This window comes from Gymnoscopelus microlampas (genome assembly GCF_963454915.1).
Source record: "Gymnoscopelus microlampas genome assembly, chromosome: 13".
NCBI classification, from domain to species: Eukaryota; Metazoa; Chordata; class Actinopteri; order Myctophiformes; family Myctophidae; genus Gymnoscopelus; species Gymnoscopelus microlampas.
The window spans coordinates 48,775,294-48,791,397 of NC_139950.1; the positions used below are offsets into that span (position 1 = coordinate 48,775,294).

At 43.1% G+C, this 16,104-nt stretch overlaps 1 protein-coding gene across 1 annotated transcript; it reads left to right on the forward strand.

Annotated features, from left to right (window-relative positions):
- Positions 1-271: 271 nt before the first annotated feature.
- LOC311058714 (peroxisomal N(1)-acetyl-spermine/spermidine oxidase-like) lies at positions 272-15,649 on the forward strand (the record flags this gene model as incomplete). The annotated part of the gene is made up of 10 exons (XM_084076178.1): positions 272-431; positions 1,541-1,717; positions 4,592-4,713; positions 5,688-5,875; positions 10,991-11,172; positions 12,646-12,815; positions 13,208-13,293; positions 13,694-13,806; positions 14,535-14,689; positions 15,391-15,649. The coding sequence occupies 10 exons, from the start codon at positions 272-274 to the stop codon at positions 15,535-15,537; spliced, it is 1,500 nt and encodes a 499-aa protein (XP_083932304.1). The 3' UTR covers positions 15,538-15,649.
- Between the last annotated feature and the right edge of the window lie 455 nt (positions 15,650-16,104).

Below are 16,104 nucleotides of genomic sequence, written 5' to 3' on the forward strand. Positions count from 1 at the left end.
TCGATCCCCGTCAAGGTAGAGGTACGTATAGGATATTGATCCCCGTCAGGGAAAATTCTGTTTCAGCTTCACCCAGCCGATGGCTGCTCAGATGGTCACGTTGGTTGAGCGCACTGGGGGGAACAGTTAGGGGTTAAAGTGTCTTTGCTCAGGGACCCTTCAACACATCGACTGGGTGGACCATGCAGGGGGGCAAACCGATGATCTTCTGACCTCCAGGTGGCCTCTCTACCCACTCCGCTACATCTCCCCCCCCCCCACATCAAGAGCCATGGGATTGCAACAGGGTTTGGACTCTCGTATAATAATAATCGGGTGTGGTATATCAGGGATCGGAGCGGCGTGTAAACTTGTTAAACATGGATTTCGGAACGTCCGGATCCTTGAAGCAACGGAGAGGAGTGGAGGAAGAGTCAAAACAGGACAAATGGGTGAGTGACCATCCAACACCAGGACACCGGTACAGAATATCATCATTCCCCTGAAGAGAAAACCATTCAGATAAATAGTTTCATATCTAGAGCTGCATCATGCACTCTCTGTAGGCCATGTTAAATAAGGTAATAGGTGTTGCTGTGTAGATAGTAGTATTATGTACATCGTCCAGAAACAAGGAAAAATCAGGGGTGGATTACCGAATGGGCCTGCGGGGCCCAGCTCAAGGGGGCCCCTAAATCAGAGCCTTTGAACATTAACCCTGTCGTTTGTTGACTATATGGTTCATGCCATTTAATCCCATTAAGACCGGGAACGCATCTGTGTCATTTTTAGATTTCTTTGACTATTCAAAAATAGCAGATCTACAAGCTCATAGCGTGGCACCGAGTGCCGCGCTACGAGCTTGTAGATCTGCTATTTTTGAAAAATCGTGGAAAATTATTTTTTATATTTCTTTTCAAAAAACTATAGGATTTAGAAAACATCTTTAGAATCGGCCTCAGGTCTTAATGGGTTGATCCGATCTTGCAAAGTCGCTCTGGTCATGATCTGCTAAATGAAATGAAATGTATTATCATTACAATCAGAATAATCTGAGTTCCCAGAAGTTTTCGCCAGCTCTGGCGAGGAACTTCTGCCCTGGTATTTGTGGGCGGGATGTACGTCACGCTCTGAATCTGAGCGGACACGCCTCTTACCGGTCTGAGAGCTGTGCAACTCGTCTAAAAAGTCCGACGAGAGGCAAACAGCAGTACACAACAATGGCGGCCGAAATTTCTCAAGGGGAAATTGCTTCCCGTCGATCCTATTTAGATGCATCACCCACTGCATGTGGATCCCGCCCCCTTTTCTTCATTGGCTGTTGATTTGAATCACAACGCAGTGGCCGCGCCCCTGCTGTCCAAGCTCCGACGCTAACCCTCCCAGACTACAATCAGAATAACGTCATTACCAAGTATGAGGCTTAATGGACAAAATATTATAGAGCTAATACATTATGATAAAAAAAACACTATAATAATATGGTATATCTAACACTGTGTTGGTTTGGGTTAGTTTGTGCTTACTACCATCTGGTTCCCTGTTGTGTATGTTTCTCTAGGTAACAGTATCATTGAGATCGGTGCTAACTGGATCCATGGACCAAGTGAGGACAACCCAGTGTTCCGTCTGGCCCGTCAGTATGATCTCCTGGAACCAGAAGCTCTGACCCCAGAGAACCAGGCGTTACACGTCAAAGGACATCCTCCCTGGGTCTCCAACTGGTTCAGCAGTTCAGGTCACATTTTGTATTAACATGTCAACATCCTGCCTCTGAATTTCACATGAATTTTTCATCTGCAAAGGTTTGCCCCGAAACTTCTCCCACAATTTTCACTGCACATGCATGTGTAATATGACAAATGGATCAGTTTCATCGGGAATCATGTGCTTGTGTTTCTCTAAAAGCAATATGTTTTATAGTTTAATTGATATCAATTTAGATTAGTGCATAATAACATATTCCATTGGGTCTGTGGAAATGGCAACACTTACTTAGAGTGGGAAGAAAGCTCACTTGAAGACTTCCACCCCTTTATCTAAAATTGTCATTACTCTACTGACACATACAGTATTATCACTGGTCAAAATGTTGCCACTAGTCTGCTGATTCCTCGGATGTCATAATCTAATCTGTGTTATTTGCAGGGCTGGTTCTAGCCTACGCCATGTGGGTGGGCTGGGAGAAATAATGGGTGGGCAACTTGAGCAGTAGGTATACCAAAGGTTAGAGAAGCAGATAGCCTAAAGGTTGCCGGTTCCAATCTCTGGCCAGATGGCAGAAAAATCTAACAAAATGACAGCTGTCAAACAGTCACTCGGGCACAAGTAGTATTCTAATTTATTCTAATTCTCTATTCTATTGTAGTTCTCTATTATATATATAGTAGTTATATTTATTTAAAAAAATGTATTCAAATTAATAAAGTTCTATTCTAAATCATAAAGTGGTGTTCTATTCTATTTTATTCAATTATACATTATAAAGAACAATTATAAACATACAAATTGTAGTGAAGTAGCAATTCCAACTTTGTAGTTATCCGCTATGATTTGAGTCAGTGGAAGGCTACATAATACCGTCCATATTTGAACATAATCAGCACAACGAGCCAATGTTTACAAAGCTATTATACTACAGCAATCTTCTTCAAACTAAATAGACTGACTGTCTACTCACGATGCTAATAATAACCTCAGGGAAACCCCGGGAGGAATGGCAAACACTCACCGAGTTAATCGGGTCAAATGTTTAAAAACTGCTGTTCCAATTCCACTTTACGAAAGCCTTTAAAACTCCAGCGTTGCACCTGTACCGACCTGCTCCTCACGCACGGCCTCCTGCAGCCCTTACATACATTTCATGTATTCCAAATACACAGCCATAGATCGGTCCTATCTCCGCGGCATAAAAGTGGAGATATTTTACTAAGGGTCCTTCTGGCCGATCCACACGGTCACAACTTTTTTCTGTTCTGGCCCCACAGTGGTGGAATGAACTCCCCACTGATGTCAGGACAGCAGAGTCACTGTCCATCTTTCACCGCAGACTGAAAACCCACCTCTTCAGGAAACACTACCCTGACCCTTCCTCTTTGCCTGGCCTACTTGTTGTTAACTAGTTGTACGAACGCTTGTTTTATTAATGTATTGTATTTATTGTATCTTCTTTAGTCGATACACTTATTTGTTTTAGCTCGTGCTCATTTGATTTTGCTATTTTGTCTCATCTGTTTAATAAAGTAGGTAGCTGATATATTGCACTTTTACCTTAGCGCTAGGTATACTCTTGGTTGCTTGTTTTTGCAGAAAATGCACTTCTGGTGATTAGTAGTTTCGTTCCCTACCTATGTTGAATGCACTTATTGTAAGTCGCTTCGGATAAAAGCGTCTGCTAAATGACTGTAATGTAATGTAATCTAATGTACTAAACACACGTTTTCTGCCAGAACTTTCAAATGGATATGAAACTAGATGAACAATATCAGACTCCAAGTATTAGGAATTAATTATTGTGTGAGTTCACACGCAACGCTGAGAAGATTTATGCTGTGGGGATCAGTCTGCTAACCGGGCGGGGATAGGACCGATCTATGGCTGTGTTTTTGGATTACATGAAATGTATGTAAGATCAAAGACATTCTAGGGCTAAGTCTCCTCCTAGTACTGCAACAACAGGATTTGTTTTTTTCTGCTCAAAAGTCAGTTCACCAAAGCAGGACAAAGGAAAACCTGACCTTCACCGCAACTGATTGAATAGGGCATAGCAGTGGCGGACATTTTCTGGTTCCACTCCAAAGTAGTCAATGCATTTGATTCTGTGAAAACACTTTTTGAAAACGGCAAAACAAAGGGTATTTATTAGATATAGTATATCATATAATTAAAAATGAAAAATGAAAAAAATCACAGAAATAAATGTTTTATGGTCATGATTCACCAGGACCCTGGATGGCTTGATTCTAGGATTAAATTAATTGATATAAATATTTTTGGAAATGTCAATGGGAAAAATGCATTGACTATTTCGGAGTGGAACCAGAAAATGGCCGCCACTGCTATGCCCTATAGAGACCTCTAGGGCATTGGTTCTCAAAGTGGGGTCCGGGGACCCCCAGGGGTACTTGAGGGGGTTCCAGGGGGTACCCAGCTAAATGATGGATACTAGGAACCAAATGGACCCTTATGGGTCTGTAACTCTGAGAGTGTCCAAATGGAACCAAATGTACCCTAACGGGTCCATTTGGTTCCATTTGGACACTCTGAGTTAAATTAACATTGATTTTACAATATGAATTGGGGTCCCAGAGATAGAAATGCCATTAAATGGGGGTCCGTAGCCTAATGGCTGTCAAAGTGGGGGTCCTTTGAAGTTAGAATGGTTGAGAATCACTGCTAGAGAGCCGTAAAAATCTTCTCTTATGGGGGTCCCTGGCTTATCTTTTCAAATGGGGGTCCGCGGGCTAATAAGTGCCAATTTGGGGGTCCTTGACATAAAAAAGTTTGAAAACCACTGCTCTAGGGCTGGAAAAACTTCAAGGTGCCTCTTTAAGGCCATGCTTAGGGAGACCCACTTGATCGTTCCTTTGTGTTAAATGTGTTACATATGCAGGTAAGAAGCTCAAGAATGAAGACACAGATCCTGCAGTGGGAATGTTTAAGGACCTGCTGGATGAACTGGTCCATGATAAAGGAGAACCGTGGCCCAGTGTGGGACATTTCATACGCTCACAGGTACATCTGGCTGCATGTTGTCAGTGATATTAGAGATGCAAGCCCCCCCAGGCGCAGAGTGATCTCAATCGCTATACCTTTTGACAATAAGCCAATAAGGGATTGTTCACCCCAAAATGACTTTTTTTCCTATCGATTAGGACAGTGGTTCTCAAACTTTTTCATGTCAAGGACCCCCAAATGGACACTTATTAGCCCGCGGACCCCCATTTGAAAAGATACATTTTAAGGACCCCCAGTTTGACATGCATTAGGGCTACGGACCCCCATTTAATGCCATTTCTATCTCTGGGACCCCAATTCATGTTGTAAAATCAATGTTAACTTAACTCTGAGAGTGTACAAATGGAACCAAATGGACCCTAACGGGTCCATTTGGTTCCATTTGTACACTCTCAGAGTTACAGGCCCATAAGGGTCCATTTGGTTCCTATCCATCATTTAGCTGGGGACCCCCTGGAACCCCCTCAAGTAACCCTGGGGGTCCCCGGACCCCACTTTGAGAACCAATGGATTAGGAGACTTGAGTTCATGGATATTCTTTAGTTTTTGTCTCGTTCCTAAGCCAATAATTTGATGACCGGCAGCGGTTCCGGTAGGAGACACAAACAGTCTCCTACCGGAACCGCTGACTACCGCTCCGCTGGTCATCACATTATTGGCTTAGGAATGAGACAAAACTAAAGAATATCCTTGAATTCAAGTCTCCATGGGGTGACTGATCCATAGAATTTTTTTTTTGGGGGTGAACTATCCCTTTAAGGTTAGCATTTCAGTTGCATAATAGACTGTAGGAGCCACCCTATCGAAGGTCTTGAAGGGCGGATCCAAAGCCTTGTGCTCGGTACCAGCGCCGCTTCCTATTGCTTCATCAATCTATGTAAAAAAAAATCATATTTAATATCATATTGTTTATGTCCCTCAAACGTTTTTTTCAAAACTCAGTGGGTTAATACTTTACCTTTAACATGTAGGCGTCACAGCGAGCAGCAGAGCGGTGGCCATATGAAGACGTCTCTGTTAGAACCCTGAGACGGCGTGTGATCAGCAGCCTGCTGAAGGAGGAGTGCTGTGACAAAGGAGCTCCATCCATGGATGAGGTGGGGCTGGAGGCCTATGGAGAGTACAAGCATCTGCCTGGATTTGACTGCACATTACCAAAGTTAGTGCACCGTGCAGCGCACACACACACACACACACACACACACGCGCGCGCGCGCGCGCGCACGCACGCACGCACGCACGCACGCACGCACACACACACACACACACACACACACACACACACACACACACACACACACACACACACACACACACACACACACACACACACACACACACACACACACACACACACACACACACACACACACACACACACACACACACACAATGCAATCTCTTATGCCTGTAATTCATCTACCTTACAATAGGAATCTACAGTCATGCGCGAGAATGTTTGTAGGTGCGTAAGTTGCATCAGCGTTGCCAGATTGCGCGCGAGCAACAAGCAACCAGCTTGGACGCAGTCTCCCTAACCAATTACACGCCACTTCACGCTTACAACTCCTGGACATGCCAACCCCGGCTACCCCGCCCCCCATCCAAATACTGTCTGTCTGACTCTTTGGGAGGGTTGAACGCAGCGAACGCCGTCTCGCTGGGCTGAGCGGACTGCGTCTCGAAACAAACACTGCTGTTGCTCTCGCTTTTGGTTTGCGTGTCGAAAACGTCTACAGCCTACTACACGAGAGCCTCGCGCCAGCGACTAGACGGAAGGGTCGCGTAGCGACCCGCACCTCTAGTACTGTACATTTATAATTAGCAAGAGACACACACACTGACTTCATCAACACCAGTGGTGGACAGGGCCGTGGGAAGACGTTATAGGTTACGGGTGCTGTATGCGCATGCATGCACGTGCGAAAATTTGCGGTTTCTAGGGTTATTTTGTTAATTTCATTTGGTTAATTCGGTTCCAGAACACTTATTGCACTAAATCCCCCCCGAATAACGACCAACAACAACAGGCACATTATGCAACAATGTTTTGATTTTTTTTTTTATATATACATTTTTTTAATATAATTTTTTAATTTTTCATACTTTATTTTCAGGGGGTGCTGCATCCCCCTCAGCACCCCCACTTCCCACGGCTATGTATGTGGGTAAAGTGATGATAATATAAGGACACATTCAAGTATCTGACGATGTATTAAGTCACTAGCCTGGCATGGCCAGACTAATATCACTGTGTAGATATGAGTCTGGAACCTGCATTTCGAAGGAGCAGATAAAACAAATGTCTCTGGTGATGAACATGGCCCTATTTTGGCCATGTCAATATAGGCTTTTTTTTAATTTTTTTTAAAGCTACAAGCTCACAACGCGTCGCATTGCGATGAAGGCCAAGGACCCCATAGCTGAGAGAGAGATGAAGCAGGGGCCACCTCTATATTGTATAAAATTGTGTTTCAGATAAACTTTTGCTGCTCTTTTTTTCCCACTACACCTATAACTCTTTGCCAAAAATAGCCGATCTACAAGCCGATCTCTCGCGCTGCGAGGCGTTGTGAGCTTGTAGATCTGCTATTTTTGGCTAAAGTTCTCCTCAGAAAAGGGATGCTAGGGTTCAAGTGGTTAATGTAAAAAAACAAACAAAATCATATCACACAAAGATTTGGCGGACCCCCTGTAGTAACTCTGAGGACCCCCTGTTTGTCTGTCTGCTGTGTAGAGCCTGTCTGGCTGGGGTTGCTATGATGATCAATTTACCATATTAGGGACATCAACAGGCATCGACTTCCTTGATTGGCCAGCCCGACCCATCAGCGGATTGGTCAAACTTTGCATGACACTTGTGCCAATGAACCAATATAAGTGGTAGAGCACACATTAGGACTCCATTCTGTTACACAACGAGACTTGAAGAATCTAATTTGATCCCTGGACGAGCTGTTGTGAGAGATGTTCTACTGGATGCTGAATCTGAACAGAGGACCAGTGTTAGGCGGTCAAGCTGCTGCTGTTGCCGTGGGAGACGAAGTCTACTCATTTGGAGGGTACTGTAACATCAACAAGGATCAGATTGATGTTCACATCTTCAACACAGTGGCTTTATGCTGGAGGAAGTTGACCTCAGTGACAACTGGAAGAGGAGAATTTCACATTGAGGTTCCATCCAATCGCAGCGGCCACACAGCTGTGCTGATAGAAGATATGATCTACATCTGGGGGGGTTATGATTATGACACAAGGCAATACTGCAGCATGCTGTATGCATTTGATGTCGACGCCCACAGATGGTTCAAGCCCAAGGTTTCTGGAACTGTTCCAGAGGAGAGGAACCAACACTCAGCCTGTGTCTTTGGGAAGGTCATGTATATCCATGGAGGATACAATAGGACTGGATGCCGTAATGACACGTACACGTTGGACACCACCACAATGGTCTGGTCTTTAATTAAGACCAGAGACACTCTAGAATCTCTTTCAAGACATCATTCTGCCACCATCATCGGGACAAAGATGTTTGTATTTGGCGGAACCTCCTTTAACCAGAACACCATCAGAGTGTTTGACACAGGGACCAACTGTTGGCTGAACACACCTTCTGCACAGCTTCTTTCAGAAGGACGCTTTGGTCATTCAGCCTTTACCTACAATGGAGAGCTGTACATATTTGGTGGAAGAAATAGTAATTATACCAACCTCAATGATCTGTGGAAGTTCAGTCCAAAGACCTTCTCCTGGAAGAAGGTTGAGCCCAAAGGGAAGAGACCGTGTGGGATGTATGGGATGTGCTGTTGCATTGTGGGAGATCGTATCATCCTCTTTGGAGGAAAAAGCGGACCTGCTGCCCTGTACATGTTAGACTTAAGTCCTAGTCTGAAGACAGTATGCAAGCTAGCAGTTATTCAGTACGATCTGGACCAATCAGAACTCCCACACAACATCAGGTGGGAACTGGAAGCCATGACTAACAACAGCAACACATACATAATATAATAAGACGGGGTCCAATAAGGGGCGTGGCCTCATGTGGATGTCACACTTCATGTGACCAATCTGTGACGTCAGTCAACTATGACATAATGACTCCATATTTGGGCAAGGTTTCAGCCTGATCTAGGGGCGGCCATAGCTGAATGGTTAGTGAGCCCGCCTAGGGAGCCAGAGGCCCTGGTTGCCCCAGGTTCGATTCCAGGCCAGGTCAACATATGTGTCGATGAAATGAAATTTGTCCCTGAGCAAGACTCTTAACCCCTAATTGCTCACAGGTTCTCATTGGAAACAAGACCGCAAGGACTTTCATGAACAACCTGTTAAAAGGAAAAAAGGAATTATCTGACTGCCATTGACTTCCATTATAACATTGAAGTTAAATATATCAAATATAAAAGGAAAAAAGGCAAGGCTCCAGCCTCATCCAAATTCCATGTGAGAATTCAGAAAAATAAACCAGACATTGTTTATGTTTTTAAAAACAATTTGTCACGAAAAAATGACAAAAACTAGAAAAAGTGCTCCTCGGAGCACAGGTCTCCGCCAGGTCAGGTACGTTATTGTGGCCTTCTGGTGGCACTATAATAGGCCAATGTGAAAAGGGTGCCATTTATTCTTAGGTCGTTCACGACAATCAGACACTGCATTCATGATTTGAGGCATTTTGTTCCAAAAATGTGTTTTGCTAAATTAGACCTGCTGGTGGCGCTATAACAGGCCAATGTGAAAAGGGTGGCATTTCTTCCTCGGCCTAGTGGGAATGTGCATGTGAAATTTCACGGAAATCGCACGCTGCGTTCATGGTTTGAGGCAGTTTGTTCAAAACCGACCAATCCTGCAAACTTTGGATGGCAACCTTAACCAATGAGGATGGAATATGGGAAATTGGATCACATGACTATAGAGATACTGTGTACCGATTTGCATGACGTTTGGTTAAAAACTGTAGGAGTAATGTGAAAAAATCACACCCTGTGTGAAGGTAGCGGCGCCTTTGATACATTTTGTCATCGATATGTGTTTATAATGTGTTTATAGCCACATGTCACGTGAAGCTTGACCAATCACTTTGTTGACGTGTCTGACCAATCAGAACGTTGACGGTGAACACGGACAAAGTCAGGTATAGAGCAGGATCCTTTAGGTATAGAGCGGCTAGCGCCGCTAAAAATGGGGTTTGCACAAATCGGCCTCCTGGTGGCGCTATAACAGGCCCATGTGAAAAATTTGAGGCAGAGGTTCTGAATTGGCATCCAGGGAGTGTGTGTGCACAGTTTCGCAGCGACCGGGCCAACGGTGCTGGAGATTTGGTGGTAACACACGGACAGGACGGACGGACACACACACGGACGGACGGAGGGTAAAACGTACTCTCTCGCCATACCTTCGGCCTGGCGGAGACAAAAATATCTCCACATTAATGGTTAAAAAACCTCCTAACTCCACTTGAGCTGTATGTGCTGGGCAGGGCCGTGGGAAGACGTTATATGTTACGGGTGCTGTATGCGCATGCATGCACGTGCGAAAATTTGCGGTTTCTGGGGTTATTTTGTTAATTTAATTTGGTTAATTCGGTTCCAGAACACTTATTGCACTAAATCCCCCCCAAATAACGACCGACAACAACAGGCACATTATGCAAAAATGTTTTGAATTTTTTTCTTTATTTTTTTTAAATATCATTTTTCATACTTTATTTTCAGGGGGTGCTGCAGCCCCCTCATCAGCACCCCCACTTCCCACGGCTATGGTGGTGGAAAGTAACTAAGCACATTTACTTAAGTAGCCTACTGTACTTAAGTACATTTTTTAGGTATTTGTACTTTGCTTGAGTATCTTGAGAATACTAACCACCTCAGCCCTATATACATTTCAGCCATTTGATGCGTCGCATTGTGAGCTTGTAGATCGGCTATTTTCAAAAATATTTTCATACATTTGAAAACTTGAAATGGGACATTCTGCACAATGACTACTTTTACTTTTGGTACTTTAATACATTTTGATGCCAATACTTTTGTACTTTTACTCAAGTACATTTTGAATTCCGAACAGAGTATTTCTATATTGCAGTAAGCAGTATTGACACTGCATTTCTCTCACAGAGGCTATGAAGGTGTAGTGAAGAGCTTTATTTCTCTCACAGAGGCTATGAAGGTGTAGTGAAGAGCTTTATTTCTCTCACAGAGGCTATGAAGGTGTAGTGAAGAGCTTTATTTCTCTCACAGAGGCTATGAAGGTGTAGTGAAGAGCTTTATTTCTCTCACAGAGGCTATGAAGGTGTAGTGAAGAGCTTGATGTCAGAGCTCCCCAGAGGGATGGCGTCTTACAGCAGACCTGTGCGCTGTGTTCACTGGAACAGCACAGAGGAAGGAGAACGGCCTGTGAGCGTTCAGTGTGACGATGGAGAGAGGATCACTGCTGACCATGTGATCGTTACCGTGCCTCTGGGTAAACTTATGCACCTTGATTTAATATGATTTTTTGTGACATTGATGTTCCATTTTTCACCAGAGTGAAAAGTGGACCAAAATATGAATTGAACACATAATAAATGTAAAGTAGGCAGGCTGTTGTCTATGGCAGTGGTTCTCAACCTTTTCGGCCAGTGACCCCCCAAAATAATCATTCTTTAACTGTATGGGGGACCCCCCCCCCCCATCCTGACAAGCAGTTCCACAGATAAATATTGTGAAAATAGCAGATCTACAAGCTCACAGCGCCTCGCATTGCGAGGCGCTGTGAGCTTGTAGATCTGCTATTTTCACAGTTAGTTTTTGCCTCATTATTTGACAATTTATTGATTACTTTTGATGCAGTAATGGTATTTTTTATTTTCTTTGTTTTTTTTAGGTAATAAAAAGGTCTTAAAAGTCCTTGAATTGTCACCTGGGACCCCCACCCCCCAAAACCCACAGGTTGAGAACCACTGGTCTATGGCAGGGTGTTTACATTTGAAATTTAGGCAACACAGTTGGTTTCCCATTGCAGTACGAGGGACCTGGGATTTGTGTTAAAAGGTTCAGTGTCAATTTTTAAACATTTTTGAGCGGTGTAGCCGCTCCTATAAGTGGGTTTGGGACCCATCCGTGGTCTTTCTTTTTTCTCTCCGTCGTGAAAATTTGTCTTTCTGCGTACTGTGATTGGCTGTGATTGAAAATGTGTCTTTCTGCGTACTGTGATTGGCTGTGATTGAAAATTTGTCTTTCTGCGTACTGTGATTGGCTGTGATTGAAAATGTGTCTTTCTGCGTACTGTGATTAGCTAGCGAGACGCATGATGAAATTAATAACTCATAAATATCACCACTCACTTAAAAAAAAAAAACTTTTTTTTTTTAAGTGAGCTTCCATCACTGTGATGACCACAATTGTTTTTGATCATGCGTCTGGCTAGCTTCTACTCAATACTGAGCAAAGGGTCTGAATACTTTTGAGCAAATGAATACTTGTATTAGCTCAAAAAGGTGCTTCTACTCAATACTGAAAAAAGGGTCTGAATACTTATGGCTTCGCAGGACGTACTGTGATTGGCTAGCGAGACGCATGATGAAATTAATAACTCATAAATAGCACCGCTCACTTCACACTGGGTGTGATTTTTTAAATATTCAGGCATCTATACAGTATATGACATTTCAGAATTCAGTTGCTGGGCAATAGCTATTTTTTGGACAACATTAATTCAGCGCCCATGCCATGTTAACCTGAATTTAAAACCACAATCCCCAATTACTGTATGTCATCTCCCAATAGAGAGAGGGTAATTGCAATAACAGCCAGGATTTGAACTAGGGTCTCCTGCGTGGGAAACCAAACATATGTTAGTTATATTGTTGTATTAAGATACTCTACCATACAGATTGGTTAAAGTGAAATTGTAGTCTAGGTTGCAGCTTTAACTGTTTCTATTGTATTCTATCAGGATACCTAAAGAAACACCACTCCACTCTGTTCAGTCCTGCTCTGCCTTTACACAAACTGCACTCTGTCCAGAGGATGGGGTTTGGAACGAACAACAAAATCTATGTGGAGTTTGATTCTCCATGGTGGGATGAGGACTGTGAGGTCATCTACCTCTTGTGGGAGGATGAGGTGTGGGACGATGAGACACAGAGATGGTGTTCTTGTGTTGTTATGCAACTGAAATGCTAACCTTACATTCTACAATATCTGCTGGACCTTAAGCCTGGCATAGATCATGCAATTCGATTCTGATCAATAAATCATATCTGTAGATCCAACACTAATCCCTAACATGGAAAGAAACCATTATATGGTTTCTGAATCAGTTTCTGAATCAGTCCAGAAAAGCTGTGTTCAGACTTACCACGTTTTGCTCTTTTCTGGTGTTTATGTTACATTTCGACCTTAAACATGAATTTCTAAAATAAAAAAAACACATGCATGTTCATGCACACTCACGTTTCAACTGCTTCCAGGTGGATATGGTGGATCAGGTGGATCAGGTGGATATGGTGGATCAGGTGGATATGGTGGATCAGGTGTCAGATCTACAAAGGTCTTGGATAAAGAAGCTGTTTGGTTTCACGGTGCTCAAGCCCACTGAAAGGTAACAACATTGCATCATTTTCTTTTTGAAAATTAACATATAGAGAGTGGTGGAAAAAGTACTCAAATGTTTTACTTAAGTAAAAGTATCAATACTGCAATGTAGAAGTTCTCCGCTACAAGAAAAATTCCAGAATTCAAACATTACGTGAGTAAAAGTAAAAAAAGTATTGGTATAAAAATGTGCTTGAAGTACCAAAAGTATAGTACTAAAATGTTTGAAAATAGCCGATCTACAAGCTCACAATGTGTCGCGATGCGACGCATTGTGAGCTTGTAATATCTCAAAATTGTACTTAAGTACCGTACTTGAGTAAATGTACATAGTTTCTTTACACCACTGCATATAGACAACGCAATGTAATCCCTACTGCTTTTTGTTTTGTTTTGTCTCATATCAGGTACGGTCATGTCCTGTGTGGGTGGATTGCTGGACACGAGTCAGAATACATGGAGACTCTGTCTGAACAGGAAGTCACTCACTGCGTCACACAACTTGTCCGCCGGTTCACAGGTCAGCCTAAACATCTAGCCTGGGATCAATACCATTTAAACATCTAGCCTGGGATCAATACCATTTTTGGGTTTCTGATCCGATCGAGAGCGGAAATAACTTTACATCATCAGGCATAACTTCAGAAATAACATTTCTGAAGTTTACATCATCAGGCGCGTCATCAGGCGGCCGGAACCAACGGTGCCGGTGTCACCCAAAATAATTCCCATGCGATCAAGCGCATCATCATTTTAGGGCCTACCCAATAAAACCATTGATGCTGTGTAGTTTAGCTTATAGGAATAGTTAGTTTGGTATAATGCATCTTTTATTCCAACTCGTAGCGACTGGTGAGACTAAAGTAGTAGATATACTCCATTCAGCATTTAAATGGGGATTTGGGGGAAACTAACAGGGGAACCAAAACAGCGGTGCCGAAAAAACTGAACCAGCAACCGGAACCACCGTAGTCTAGACCGGAACCACCGTAGTCTAGACCGGAACCACCGTAGTCTAGACCGGAACCACCGCAGTCTAGACCGGAACCACTGTAGTCTAGACCGGAACCACCGTAGTCTAGACCGGATCACACGGGTCAGTTTGGAACAAATACCAGGCTTTATTCCTACGAGGTGTAAAGTCTGGTGACGCGACTAAACATCTAACCCCCTGATTAGTGTTGAGTTTTTAACTGTCTGTGTTCATTTAAGACGGATACAGTTTGTATAAAATCTGTGTGTTTTTAGGAAACCCCATCCTCACCCCGAGGAGAGTCCTGCGCTCACAATGGTTCCACGACCCCTGGACCTGTGGTTCCTACACTTACCCAGGAACCGGCTGCTCAGCGCAGGACCTGCAGAACCTGGCAGAACCCCTCCCCACCAAGGGGGCTGATTCTCAGGTGCACGCACGCACGCACGCACGCACACACACACACACACACACACACACACACACACACACACACACACACACACACACACACACACACACACACACACACACACACACACACACAAAATTCCATGCTACACTATGTCGCCCAATGTAAAAACGATTAAAGAAAAGCCATGCTACACTCATCCAATGTAAAAATCATAAAACAAATGCCATGCTACACTATGTAAAAAAACATTTAAAATATTCCATGCTACATGTCGTCCGATGTAAAAAAAAAAAACATTCAAAAAATGCCATGCTACACTGTCCTCCAATATAAAACACATTTAAAAATGCCATGCGAAAAAAACAAAAAAAACATACAAAAATGCCATTCTACACTGTCCTCCAAATTGGGGGACAGTGTAGCATGGCATCTTTGTATGTTTTTTATGTTGGAGGCTCCAATATAAAACACATTTAAAAATACCATGCGTAAAAAAAAAAACATACAAACATTGTAACACACACACACACACACACACACACACACACACACACACACACACACACACACACACACACACACACACACACACACACACACACACACACACACACACACACACACACACACACACACACACACACACACACACACAGCATGAGTACCATGAAGCGATATAGTTTTAAATACTTGTTGTTTTCTGTGTTGTTGTGTAGCAGCGTCCCTTCCAGGTGCTGTTTGCTGGAGAGGCCACTCACCCATGTTACTTCTCCACCGTCCATGGAGCTCTGCTCTCTGGCTGGAGGGAAGCTGACAGGATCATCTCTCACTACTCTAACATCAAGACCAAATCAAAGCTTTAAACAAAACCACTCACTATACTTAGCATACAAAAAAAACGAACTATTGTAGTGGTCTAATCACTTGGCCCTGTTGTAGTTTGACTAATTAATGTTCATGGCATTTTATGCCAATCATGCACTATTGTAAGTGCTCTGGAAGAGTCTGTTGACACTGTCTGTTAAATACATGCCTTGTGAATCGACAGGGAAGACATCCTCACACATTTTAACCCCATCGGTTGGTCTAGAACACTGTTTGCCAAAACATGGGTTGGGGCCCATGTTTTGGTCGTGGACCAATTTTCTGGGGTCACAAGTAAAACATTTTTTCCAAAAGATTTTAAAAAGTTTAAACAAAAGAGTCACAACTTTAAAAACAATTATTTATATAACAAGTATTTCATAAACGAAATTACATAATTCAAAATAGCAGATCCACAAGCTCGCAACGCGTTGTGAGCGTGTAGATCTGCTATTTTCACTAGTTTGGGTCCAGGGCCAATGTCAAATTTCTCTTTTAGGTCTTGAGCTAAAAAAGGGTCTGGGAGCCACTGATCTAGAGCAAAAATGTTGACTGTTGACTCCATC